Source organism: Anabrus simplex, chromosome X (assembly GCF_040414725.1).
Source record: "Anabrus simplex isolate iqAnaSimp1 chromosome X, ASM4041472v1, whole genome shotgun sequence".
Classification (NCBI taxonomy): Eukaryota; Metazoa; Arthropoda; class Insecta; order Orthoptera; family Tettigoniidae; genus Anabrus; species Anabrus simplex.
The window spans coordinates 172,447,608-172,461,916 of NC_090279.1; the positions used below are offsets into that span (position 1 = coordinate 172,447,608).

A 14,309-nucleotide genomic window follows, 5' to 3' on the forward strand; every position below is an offset into this window, starting at 1 on the left:
ATTTAGGGCAGTCGCGCAGGTGGCAGATTCCCTATCTATTGTTTCCTACCCTCTTCCTAAATGATCTTAAAGAAATTAATTGTACATCTCCCTTGGTAACTTATCTCAATTCTTAACTCCCCTTCCTATAAGCTAATATTTGCCCCAATATTTCCTCTTGAATTCCAACTTTATCTTCATACTGTGATCTTTCCTACTTTTAAAGACACTACTCAAGTTTATTCGTCTACTAATGTCATTCCACGCCATCTCTCCACTGACAGCTCGGAACATACCACCTAGTCGAGCAGCTCGTCTCGTTACTCCCAAGTCTTCCCTGCCCAAACTTTGCAATATATTTGTAAAGCTAGTCTTTTGTCGAAAATCACCCAGAACAAATCGAGCTGCTTTCCTTTGGATATTTTCCAGTTCATAAATCAAGTAATTCTGGTGAGTGTCCCATACACTGGAACCATACTCTAGTTGGGGTCTTACCAGAGACTTATATGCCCTCTCCTGTACATCCTTACAACAACACCAAAACAATCTCATAACCATGTGCAAAGGTCTGTACCCTTTATTTATAATCGCATTTATGTGATTACTCCAATGAAGATCTTTCCCTATATTAACACCTAGATACTTACGATGATCCCCAAAAGGAACTTTCACCCCTTAAAGGCAGTAATTAAAAGAGAGAGGACTTCTCCTGTCTGTAAAACTCACAACCTGAATTTTAACCCCGTTTATCATCATAACATTGCTTGCTGTCCATCTCACAACATTATCGAGGTCATTTTGCAGTTGCTCACAATCTTGTAACCTATTTATTACTCTATACGAAGTAACATCATCCGCAAAAAGCCTTACCTCTGGTTCCACTTCTTTACTAATATCATTGATATATATATATATATATATAAGAAAACATAAAGGTCAAACAATACTGCCTTTGAGAAATTCCCCTCTTAATTATTACAGGGTCAGATAAAACGTCGCCTACTCTAATTCTCTGAGATCTATTTTCTAGAAATATAGCAACCCATTCAGTCACTCTTTCGTCTAGTCCAATTGCACTCATTTTTGCTAGTAGTTTCTGATGATCTACCCTATCAAATGCCTTAGATAGGTCAATCGCGATACAGCCCATCTGACCTCCTGAATCCAGGATATCTGCTATATCTTGCTGGAATCAATGCCTCATGATTAACTGGCAGTAAATTCCGGAGAAAATAAAACATATGAAGTAAATCGGTCCAGTAGAACAGACGGACGTATGTTCCAAAGCTAATTTTAATAAACTCTTTTAGTATATAGGTGGCTTACAAATGATCGTTACATTTTGTGAAATATCCCTTTGCATTCCGCTAGGAATGTTACAGAATGTAGCTTCTCGTATAGTTATATAAGTGATCAAGCATTCGGATTACACCAATTTCAACACACTTTATGATTAGAATTCTACGCCTCTTCCCCTATTTCCACAGTCATCGTCTGCAAATGCAGTGAAAATAATGTTTATGTAATCATTTGATCACGGATGTTTAAGCATTAAGAGGTTAGAATGCAAACTACTTTGGTTAGTAGGATGTGTCGTTTAGCCTGCTCCTCCGAAATGTAGCGAGAGTAACACAACTTTTAGAACCGACCAAGTGGTTGCACGGTTCATGTCACATAGCTATCAGCTTGCATTCCGAGCTAGTGATGGGATAATCGAATACAAAATAACAGCTTATCCGATTATTTAATTGTATGAAATTAATCGGCTATATTTCCCATTGAAATAGTTTTCGATTATTCATTCGAATGAATGAGGCAATCGAATACTTTATATGTTTTTCCATCCGATTAGTTTTTGATTATTTTTTATTATCCATGTGAAACTCCATTCGAAACAATGAGGCAGTCGAATAGTGAATTTTTCCATTCGATTATTTTTCGATTATTCATTTGGAACTGCATTTGAATGAATGGGGCAACTGAAGAGTGAATGCTTTCAAAATCATCGAATGAAAAGTGATATTATTAAGATAGTTAATTCACTCATTAATTTAAAACACATGATTTTTCATAAGAGTTCATCTATTCGTTTAATTCAATCGATTATCGATCCGACACACTTAAAGGGAAAAATTGATTCATGATGCATCCGAATATTCGATGTCATACAACTGAATAAAATAGAAACGAATTCGATTATGTTATTCGATTATCTAAATAATTGGATGGAGGTGAGACGAATATTAAAAGTATTCGATTATCCGATGACTAGTTCAAACCCCACCGTCGGTTACTTCCCACTCTTTGCCATTTCCTATCCCATCGCTGTTATAAAGACCTTCCTGTATCGGAGCAACGTAAAGCAAATTGTAAAAAGGAAATTACTTCTAGAGCAGGGTTTCCCAAACATTTTGTGCCTGAGGCCTCTTCAGCATATAGCATTGAAGTTCAAGGAACCCCTAGCCACAAAACGTCATCCTGAACTTCAAATGTAAATTTAAATTCATTTACATAAAGGTAATTTATATAGCCTATGCACAGAAATTATAAAACATCGTGACACTTGGCTAATAATTTATAAGGCCCGGATTTTTATGCATTAATAGGTTAGAATGCAAACTTACTGAAGCGAGTAGCAAGTATAGTCTACCTTCACAACGAGTATGCTATGGGGTTTGCATAAACATAATAATTTATGTTACTCTTGCTACATTATGGAAGAGCGGGTGGCCGACACTTCCTACTAACCAAATTAGTTTGCAATCTAACCTGTTACTGCATAAAAATCAGGGCTTTAATTATGACAGTCTGGATCTGGAAACTTATTAGAGAAAATTCCTTTGGTACAGTTGTTTGATAAATGGTACGGATGGTGCTGTTTTCCAAACACCAAGCGTTTTGCAAGTTGTAGTCACTGGAAGATCAGCCTCTATATTAGTTCCCTCCTCTTACTTTGTTTTCATTTGTGTGAGTGAAGAAAAGGTACACTCACACAAGTATGTTGTCATGAAAGACGTTAAACGCACTAGTGCCTCTCTAGAAATCATAGCGTTTAGGCGATGTCACGAACCGAAAAGTCCATTAGAGACGTGGAGGCGTGATACAAGATCTTCACAAGATACCGATAAATTCTCCCATATATCGCCCAAGAACTGCATGTACTGTATGTAAGTTATACAACAGTGAAGACACAGTTCCTATGTTTATAATAATTTTCATGAATATTGTGCGTAGGCCTACAATAAAATTTCACTCTTTAAATACAACTTACATTATTAATGCGGACCCCTTGGATTATCGTCGCGACCCCCCAATGGTTCGCGGACCACAAGTTGGGAATGACATTCCTAGTAGTTCTATTAGGTCGTGCGCCTAATGTTTATGCAAATCTTTTAGCAGAACTGTTATGCAGACTGGAGTGTACTCGTTACTTGTTGTAGTAAGTTTGCCTTAACATACTGATATCCTGTCAATACCTCCTAAAACCCCTTGAACTCTACCAACCATATCTTCGAATTGTCTTGGTGGTTGCATTTTTTTAAATTCTATTGGGTACTGGTAGGTTTGTGTCCACCTCAGGTGTATGCTAATCTAACATCACCTAGTTCCACGTTGAGATAGGTGAAAGTCACATAATGTTCTAAACGATCTTCAGCGTTGTTATTTCAAAAATATATGAAAACATGCATAGTTATGAAGCTTCGTACACAGTAGAATCTACAAACTTCACCAGTTTTATAAGCATACTCTATATAAACTTACTGAAACTTTCTGTTTAATGTGAAGACTCGTAAAATACATGCGAAACAGGGTTTCATTATTTCTCACTAAATATATAATCTCCGTCACTCCTAGAAAGTGCCTGGGGAACTTTGGACGAGCTTGATGAAGCAATACTTTTATTTTGCAAACCCACAACTTCTCCGAGCATCTTCTCTTAATCTCACAAAGAGAGCGAGAGAGAGAGAGAGAGAGAATTTTGGAATACTGTACGTATGTAGGTGGTATAATGTAAGTGGATTTCTTAAGGTTACAATGACATCCGATATCCAGGCAGCTCACATATGGACATCCTTGTATGCTGTTGACCTGCCCGACTTTACAAAATCAGACTCTAAACTAGACTGACCACTTGTACGAGAATGGCTTAAGACTAGACATCGGATTTTTAGGTGCTAAAACTGTGAATTTAGGTACCTAGAATAGGGTCTAAAATATGAGGAAAAATTTGGTTCTAAAAATATATTTTAGACAGCTTTAATTTTAAGTATTTGAATAAGAATTTATCAATTAAAATATAATTTGTATATTGCTAAATTGATAAAACTTCAGGGGGAAATACAAAACGTAATTCACTCAAATCTTTGCTGCAAACGTCACAGAATATAATTTTGTCATCCGATATGAAATGGGTAAACTCCTGTAAACACTACTCGATTAACGACGATATGCAAGCCGACAATTTCGATATAATGCATACACTGAAAAAACGGACTCAATGAAATATTTCCGCAGAATGAAATGAAGAGGTTTATTTAAGCAGGTCAATGGACACTTGTCTCCTGCCTCGTGACACATAGACTGCGGGTGTTTTTACTGCGGAAAGTTCTTAAGGAGTGTGGTTTACAGCTTCCGCTTTTAGGGGAGACGTGCACGAAAATTCATTAATTTTCTAAATTCTCTGTAACTTGAACATTATTTGAGGTAGAATCACAGAAATTTGCGCACTGATTTAAAATGCATATTTCTTAGCTATAAATATTTATCAATTACTTCATATGAAGTAGCATCTATGATGTAGTGGTTAGTGTTATTAACTGCTACCCCTGGAGGCCCGGGTTCGATTCCCGGCTGCATCACGAAATTTGTTAAAGTGGTACGAGGGCTGGAACGGGGTCCACTCAGCCTCAGGAAGTCAACTGAGTAGAGGTGTGTCGATTCGCACCTCAGCCATCCTGGAAGTGGTTTTCCGTGGTTTCCCACTTCTCCTCCAGGCAAATGCCGGGGAGGTACCTAACATAAGGCCACGGCCGCTTCCTTCCCTTTTCCTTGTATATCCCTTCCAATCCTGCCATTCTCCCACAAGGCCCCTGTTCAGCATAGCAGGTGAGGCCGCCTGGGCGAGGGACTGGTCATCCTCCCCAGCTGTATCCCCGACCCAGAGTCTGAAGCTCCAGGACACTGCCCTTGAGGCGGTAGAGGTGGGATCCCTCGCGGAGTCCGAGGGAAAAACCGACCTTGGAAGGTAAACAGATTAAGAAGAACAAGAATTTAGATGAAAGTTTCTTGTAGAAAATAATTGTTTTCAAATTTGAATTTTGGTCATATTGAGGTACCATTTTCTCAGAAACACCGAGGTCGTGGGCCTTGTAATTTGTTTTACTGATTTATATGAACTTTATGATTTAATGTTTGCAGGCGTTTCTAATGTCATACTTCGGTATTTTTAAATAAATACCATTTTCAGTTTTAAAACTTCACAAAAAACACATATATATTAGACTCCTAAGTCCATATAATGACGTATTTTGTAATTTCCTTGCAGGAAAGTGTGCGGTAGTGTTTATCCTGTCTGTCTATCCAGTCTCAGATTGATATCTTCACTATTTATTGATTAAAAGGTACCTTTGTCATGGAGAAAGTGAGTCTAAGAAATGACGATTGAATTTCACGACACGAAACCTCGCACTGTACCTCTCAAATCAAAACAAACGTTCTGCGGTGATCCCCATGCTAGACCAACCGGAAATGACGCTTCACAGCCTTCTTCAATACTCCCAAGTGGAATACCGTCAATTTCCTGACAAAACGAACATAAAGATTTCATCAAAGATGAAAAAAAGCAATGCTTGAAAAAAGGCGCCGTGATACCGAATGCGTATGTGTTAGGAATTTAGTGCGCTTAGGTACTGAATTAAACTAAATCCTTTTGGGACTAGATTGCCAATATAATAAGCCAACAATTTCTGCGAAAAGGTAAAATCATACATCTGAAGGATTTCAAGCTCCTGTCCCCCTTAAGACTTTCTTTGTTAAGTTTTAAACTGTTCAAGGTACTGAAAAAGAGTCTGCAAAAATTTTACTTTCTGAAAATAAATTAAATTTTTTGAATCGATTAAGGGAATAAAAACAGGAATTTTGGGAATATGGGCAGTTTAGGCATTTTTAGACCCCGCTGGAGCGCCGTTTTTAACCTTATAAATACATGAAACGTATAAACACAATTTCATTTTTAAGTTCTCTCTTCCGAGGTCTAGTGATAAGCAAATACCTGATCAACCAAAAGAAGTCCATAGTTCGTCCAGTTGCCCTACACGGCCCAGAATGCTGGCCTGCGTCAACAAACACCAAGCAAGCCTGGTTATGTTGATCCAAGAGCGTTATATAGCTTAACTGTTGGGTGGACATGCATGCGAGTGGAATTCATCACAAAAAAGAAAGGAAGCCCGTGTTCATTGGAACGGACACGTCACTAAAAGTAATGACTAGATCCCGGATGTTTAGGCTGTAATAGGTTAGAAAGCAAACATACTAAACAAGTATATTCTAGCTGGACAACACTTATGCTATGAGATTTGCGTAAACAGTCGGGTCCCGGACTATTAGAACCCCTACAATTTATGTTACACTCGTTACACTACGGAAAACCGGGTGGACAACAGTAGGATTATGATATATGTCCTAAATAAGTACACAAGTGGCCTGGTTCTGAGGTTCAACTGAGTAGAAAAGGTTAGTTGGTTAGCCTTTATGAATCCTCACATCTGAAAACAAAAAAGTAAGTATCCAAAAAGGAATGGCACACGAATCCAGCTTGTCCCCCATTATTTTCACTGCTTAAAGGTCACGAACAGCTGAAGTGTCCCAGAGAGGGGTTAGAGTTCAACAAATTTCGAACAAGTTCGGGGCAAGCCAAGTAAAGTCAGGAACAACATAATGGACTACTTGTTTTCCAGTCTTTATTACATTACATCCCTTAATAGTGGCCACGTGAAACTAGGAATTCTTTTAAAAAGCCATTTATACAAGCCCTGTTGTCTTATCATCTAATTCTTTCCTGTAATTTACTTAATTATTATGAAAATTCTCAGAGGAAATACGCAGAAAATGTCCTTCTTTGCGTCTAACCTATTTGTACAGTGCCTCAGCAAGTAGTGGAGACTTAGCATGTGCTGTGAGGAAGAGCAGCAGGGGTACATTTTTGCCAAGATCACCCGTTTTCCGTGCAGAGTCGTCAGTTTATTTAGTATATGTTAGTTTCTTAGTGTATAGTGAATTACTAAATCGTTTTTAATTGTATTATCACGCCTTACTTCTTTTTAATTGTAATACATGTGTAATTATTTTTTTCTTTAGAGAAACTTTTATTGTATAGTATTGAATCAAAATCTCAGAATCTTATTATTACTTGTAACTCTCAGTCGGAATTCGCTCAGAGAGCATCAAAAACTTACCAAATTGTATCAATACTTTCAGGATTGATGTATAACAACACCACCCCGCTAACCTCGCTACATTCCTCTAACCCGCCTACTTTTTGCTGTCTTTAAATTTTTCTGCCACTCCCCTCCCATCGCACCTACTTCTAATTCCCAATCGCGGCTACTGTGCCTAAACAGCGCAGAACTGACAATGAATAAAGTTAAAACATGAAAGTTGCGAGAATTCTGATACCAATAGATGGGATAAAAGGGGAATGGTGTGATTTTAAAATATCTGTAATATCTGCTACTCACCTTTGATAGCACTCTTTGTATTGTGAGGACATTTCGTTCCTTGACATCCACGTTTCTGTACGAGTGAGGGACAGTGCTTGCCGCCATTCTCAGGTTGCCTCTCAACGGTTCGTGATCTCGTCATCATGCCAGTGCCACACTCAACATCACACTCGGACCATGCACCCCATGGGGACACTGTGCAATCCACCACTGAAACAAAGAAACACAGAACATTTAGGAATGTATAAAGATGGCTTAGGTAGACAAAACCATTTATGGATATACTATCTATGTATGAGATCCTATAGGAAGACTATCTCTTGATTGCAAATCAATACACACGTTCTTACAGATTCTCCTACACATAAAGAAGACATCCGCGTAAAGGAATGAAATTTAGGCTCAGCAATTGTCGAAGTAACATATTTATTTGATTAAAGTGTCCAGGTCACAGGTTCAAGTATGCACGAGAAGACATATCGTAAGGTGCTACACAAGAACCTCGCTTATCCGGCCCTCCTTAAGCCGGATCACCGGTTTATCCGGATCGAAAATAACAATAATTTAATTTTACTTGTTCAGTATTTCTTTTACGAGGTCGACTCTTCTTGAATGTCTTTTCCGCCAAGGATAGCTACGGACAGGAATTGGAAGTAATTCGGCCAAGGTCTATCAAACGTACCGTCCCGGCATTCGCCTGGAATTGAGAATGAGAAACTGTGGACTCTTCTGATTTTCTTGACACATTTTGCACGCATTCCCGCATGTTCGGATGTAGGTGTGAAGGACTTAAATGACTGATTGAAAAATTACAGTAATTCAGGCTACGGAATAATGACAGATGAATAAATTATTGCCTCTTGTTCCTCGGCATGCTATGACGAGAGTGATGGTGAATTCGAAAACGAAACCGGCGCTCCATCAGAAGAAACAACGACTCATGTAGAGGCAACAATGGAACTGGACAAATCCATGGCCTAGTTAGAATCCCAGACTCAAACCACGCCGGCAGAACTGATGTTACCAAAACGCAATACAAAATAATGTAAAACAGAAAAAACTGACACATTATTTTAGTGCATAAAACAGAGTCATAAATGTAAGAAAATTGTTTGTTGTATTTTTTGTACAATTGAAAAAAGGTATTACTGTAAAACTTATGTTAATAGATTATAAAACATGTACTGTATTTGTTTCCTTTTGTTTTTTCGATAATACGGATCAGTTCCGGTCCCCACTTAATAGGGATAAACGAGGTTATTGTGTACAATAATAACCAATGTAGTCCCCATAATTTTGAATGTAAGTATGTAAAAGCGCATGGATTGCGTCGTACAGATGGCGTATGTCATTTTGTGTGAAGGAGTTCCGCTCCTGTTACACATGGGCAGTCAAATAAGCAACGGCTAATGCTGTTATTGGATGACGCTGAATTTGTAATCCTATAATGGGAGAAAGGTCTGGTGATCTCGCAGGCCAAGGCGACTGGTCGACGCCGTAAGGACACGCTGGGTGACAGCGGCGGTATGAGGACGATTTCATTTTCCGCCAATGTACACTGATTGCTGAGCTTATGGAAACTCTATTGTTTTCTATATTCTTGTGTGGTTCATTATCCGAGACCCTGAAGGCATTGAATGTAAAAGGAACTGACACATAAAAAATGTCCAGATGAACGAGGGTGTTCATTTTAAATGAAACTGGTATGTGTGTCACGCTCTCGACGATCTTTCGAGGTCACTTTCTGCACTACTTTGGTAATGTGGTAGTACATCATAGTATTAACCGTGGAAACCTGATATTCCAAAGAAAAGTTACTGTAATTTATATCGTTTCAGGGGGAGAGCACCATTAATATGTTTGTACCAAATTAAATTATAATAATAATGTTATTTTATTTACTGCCCACTAGTTATTGTTGCGGTTTTGGAGACGCTGAGGTGCCGGAATTTAGTCCCACAGGAGTTCTTTCACGTGTCAGTAAATCTACCGACACGAGGCTGACGTGTTTGAGCACCTTGAAATAGCACCGGACTGATCCAAGAGAATCAATTAAATACATCACTGTGGGGAACCCCTTCAGATCTCACCCAGATTACCAGAAAATCGGCTGACATGCAGAACTTGACGATCAAATCATGGGATACTAACTCCTCAGTCCAGTATTGAATTAGAAGAAGAAGAAGAAGAATAACAAGAATAAGAAGAAGATATTGGTTGCTGAGGATTTTAATTAAGCTGGCAAAAGGTAATGCACAAAATTTGTATGACTCGTACCTTTATTCCGTGGGAAATCCTCACATATCCACGGCAAAGAAATTACGTGAATTTCTCCACAAAAGAAAGACCTACTAGTTTAGATTATGTTTCTTACAAATCTTTTGAGTCTCTTCATTGGTCCCACTGTACAATAAACTATAACAATTTTTCTTCCCTCTGAATACAATTATGTGATTTCACATGTCATAAATATAGAGAATAAGGTTTTCGAAAATAAAAATTTCTCATCGCAAACCATTTTCAAAAATTAAATGTATTATTATTCATGAAACATAAATAATTTAGAAACCTTGTAATGACACATATTTGACCCAAGGAGAGGTATAGAAGCATAATTTGAGTCGTTGGCGTCTGTGTTCATGTTCAGCAGTATCTTTAACGAAGCACCAACAAAATTATTCGAAAATAATGAAGTTCCACTTTCACCCCCACAAACCACTTTTCGATTACTGCAATGTCAGAAATATACATAGAGTAGAGAATGAATGTTCTCTGTTTCATATGAATTGAAAATTTATTTCCATAACAAATAATAAACATTAAAATCACATGTATTAATTAACCAGTCGAAAATTAATTATAACTATATATGTTCATCCGGAGGGAAAATCGTCCTTTAGAGTGTTATTGGGCGGACAGTTAAATAGTTTTCATGTATTATAGGAGACTGTCAAAGATGATACCTAGCAAAATATTTAGAAAAAACTTATCTGAAGTCCTCTGCCCACAGGAAATGTCACATTCAGTATACTAACATACAAGACATCCAGGTTGCTTAAGATCTCACCTACATGAAGTGGCAATATCTCATCACAGTTATTCAGGAGCACAGTGGAAATTCTTGCATGTGTCAGTGCGATGTCACGTAACAACCGTGTTGGCTCTGATGTGAAGTATTGATGGATGACGATGACTAAGAGACATATTATCATAAAGGAGTATTTGAGTACGAATGGTCTATGTGATCTTGCAAGTTGTGATGCGAAGTGTTCATCGATGGTCATGACTAAGAGACATATTATGGAAGAGATGCTTTAGAGTACAGATGGTCGATATGATAGTGTAGGCTGCAATGTGAAGTATTGACGGATGGCCATGACTGAGATACATACTATCACAGAGAGGCGTTAAGTACAGATGGTCGATTTGATCTTGCAGGCGGTGATGTGAAGTGTTGATGGAAGGCCATGATTGGGAGACATATAGAAGGCACTTTTCTCAAAGGGGCATCATCTCATCGTACTCTAGAGAACTAATTATTTCATTCGTGGTAGTTTTATAGGCCATGAGTCAACTTCCCCCTATTGATGCATTGAATGCTACACTTGTCCACTCCCCATTGTATATAGATGTCTCTCGGAAACGATTCGTTAGATACAAATAAATTAATCGATATGAATTTGAGTTTTATTTATCGAAAGACATATTTGTGGTAATTCAATTTATTAATATTATTGTTATTATCAGTTGTATTACTTACTTCCTCAACAGTGGTTAAGTGTAAGGACCAACCAAGAAGATATCTAACAATGTCATTAGTAAAGCCCGGATTTTTATGCAGTAAAAAGGATAGATTGCAAACTAATTTGATTAGTAGGAAGTGTCGGCCACCCGCTCTTCCATAATGTTGCAAGAGGAACATAAATGATAGGGGTTATGATGGGCCGTACCCCTAATATTTATGCAAACCCTATAGCATAATCGTTGTGAAGGTAGACTATACTTGCTACAAGCTTCAGTAAGTTTGCAATCTAACCTATTTATGGATAAAAATCCGGGATCTAGTCATTAGCTTTCCGTGCCACAAACTACGTTTTCTTGTTTCGGAGGCGCTGTTGTGTCAGAATTTAGTTCCGCAGGAGTTCTTTTACGTGCCAGTAAATCTATCGACACGAGGCTGTTTTATTTGACCACTTTTAAATACCACCGGACTGAACCAGTATCGAACGTGCCAAGTTGGGGTCAGAAGGCCAGCGCCTCAAATATCTGAGCCACTCAGTCCGGCAAGACGATATCTAATCTATATATTAAAAACGTTTATGAAAACTAAAGTCAGTCTGTCCGGCCATTATATCCGATCGATTTATTTCATTTTTAACTGTAAGGTATTCATGCACAGATTTGTCATCAGGTACTATAAATCACTTAACTTCCTCCTTCCTCAAATTATTTTATTTTTTCAATTTTTTGTCTCTTTGGTTCTAATTTATGTACGACGTTCATTTTGGCCTAAGAACACTCAATGGATCAAGCTCTTTCATTTCAGCTATTAACTATTCAAATTAGTTGATTCCGAGGAAAGTTATGAGCGCACATTTAATTTGATGTCTCATTTCTTCAACTTTTTTCTGATTGAAGCAATCATATCTTTCGTTGTACTTGAGGTACACCGTTCGTGTTTTGGTCTAAAAACACTCAGTGGATCAAGCACTTTCTTTTGAGGTAATAACTACATAAATTGGTAGATTCTGAGAAAAGGTATGAGTACATTTGTCTCCTTGACGAAGATCTTTGAAGGACTTTTTAACAGTTCGGCGAGTAGTGTTTTTCCAAGGAACGTTTAATTCAATTTCTTTGTGTGATGTACCATACTTTCAAGTGCTTTGTTGACATAATATTACATTCTATTACCACTGCAGATTATGTGTTTTATTTCATTAACTCGAAACTTTGCAAATACATCCGTGAGGATAGTAACGTACAACACCATTCTTTGTACATTGCGGGCGGAGCGAGCGGGAAACTGCTAGTCTAATTTAATCTAAATATATGAATTTTTTCACTAGACTTGAATACAAATGAACAGCGGGGAAACCAGAAAAATTCCTGAATAGTAATAATATAAAACGTATAAACCGTATATACATAATGTAAAAAACAGATAAGGAAGAATATAACATGAATAAGTCGATTTGAAATTACTGTAAAAGGGAATAAACGTTTCATTTCCTATATGAAACAAGAAAACAGGAAGAACTTACCTATGAGTAGATACCTGCGATTTTCCTTTTATGTTTTGGTGGAAATCGGGGTTATTTTAGAAGAATTTCGCGCAATTTTTTCAGAATTTCATGTTATTTTTAATCATAGTAGTATCATATTTTGGTAACCGTGACAGAACACAGAGAGAAAATAATACTCTTACTGACCAGCTCCTTAAGCAGAATGACGTACGCGCATGAGTCGAGTTGAGTGAGTGAAAGAACAAGTTGACCTTGTAAGACTGTTTTTGTTTGGTGTTACTGTTTGCCTTACATCGCCCCGACACAGATAGGTCTTATAGCGACGATGAGATAGGAAAGGCCTAGGAATGGGAAGGAAGCGGCCGTGGCCTTAAGTAAGGTACATCCCCAGCATTTCCCTGGTGTGAAAAAACACAGAAAACCATCTTCAGGGCTGCCAAAAGTGGGGTTCGAGCCGACTATCTCCCGCACGGCCAACTCGCCCGGTTTGTAAGACTCATAGACACGATTGTTTATTCTGGCGGTGGAAAAACCTTTATAAGCTGGAAAACACCGTGAATTCGCATTCTTATGCATGCGAAATTGATAAAGTTGACATATTTACGTTATTGTCTCATTTCGTGTTAATTTACGAAATAAAGCTGTCTAATTTTCGAATTGTAAATAACATTAAATATAGGTAACTGTTTCCCAAGCATTTTAGGAAATATTTTTAAAATGTCGGTGTTATCGCAAGCGCGAAAAACGCAGGTCCCTATCTGTGAGGTATCCACGTGATGCTACGAATTTCACTTGTTGACGTGTGGGGCCACGGTTTCGAAAATTTAATTTGGAAATTTGAGGGCCTGCAAGAACCAATCCGTGAGATAACTGCGGAAATCTGTAAGTCTTCTGACTTAACTGGATGGGGAGTTAAGTTATAATGAGTCTTAATTAAGTTTGCCTGTGGCTTTTGCACACCCTACAGCAGAGTAATTTGAAAATCATCGCCAGATGTGACATCATGCTAAAAGAGCAAGTAAGGTGTGTCTTCTTGAGCAGAAAACAATAGCAGGAAATGGTCTGTAAACATGATGATACAGGAAATAGTCCGTAAAATTAGTTGAGTGAGATTATTCTCATGTTCAGCAACCCTGACTCGTTTAGTTTTAAGGCATGATGATGTATACACGTGATAATTGAGGTAAATTGCTCTATAACAATGTGGTAAATGCCATTAGCAGATTCATGCATATATTAACAGGTGAGATACAGTGTCCGTTGTATGGGATTTACGAATTATCCGACATAATCATCTTACCGTTATCCAGTAGAGCGTGATGCAATTCCATAGTCGATCATAGGCCATGAACTGTAATCATTCCTCGTA

At 37.9% G+C, this 14,309-nt stretch overlaps 1 protein-coding gene across 1 annotated transcript in view; it reads right to left on the minus strand.

The window, feature by feature from the left end:
- LOC136886831 (somatomedin-B and thrombospondin type-1 domain-containing protein) overlaps positions 1 to 14,309 on the minus strand; it is a 312,236-nt gene that overhangs the window by 63,898 nt on the left and 234,029 nt on the right. The window contains exon 2 of the mRNA XM_068230457.1: positions 7,716 to 7,907. Within this exon, the coding sequence (XP_068086558.1) occupies positions 7,716 to 7,907 (192 nt within the window). The remainder of the gene's footprint in view (positions 1 to 7,715; positions 7,908 to 14,309) is intronic.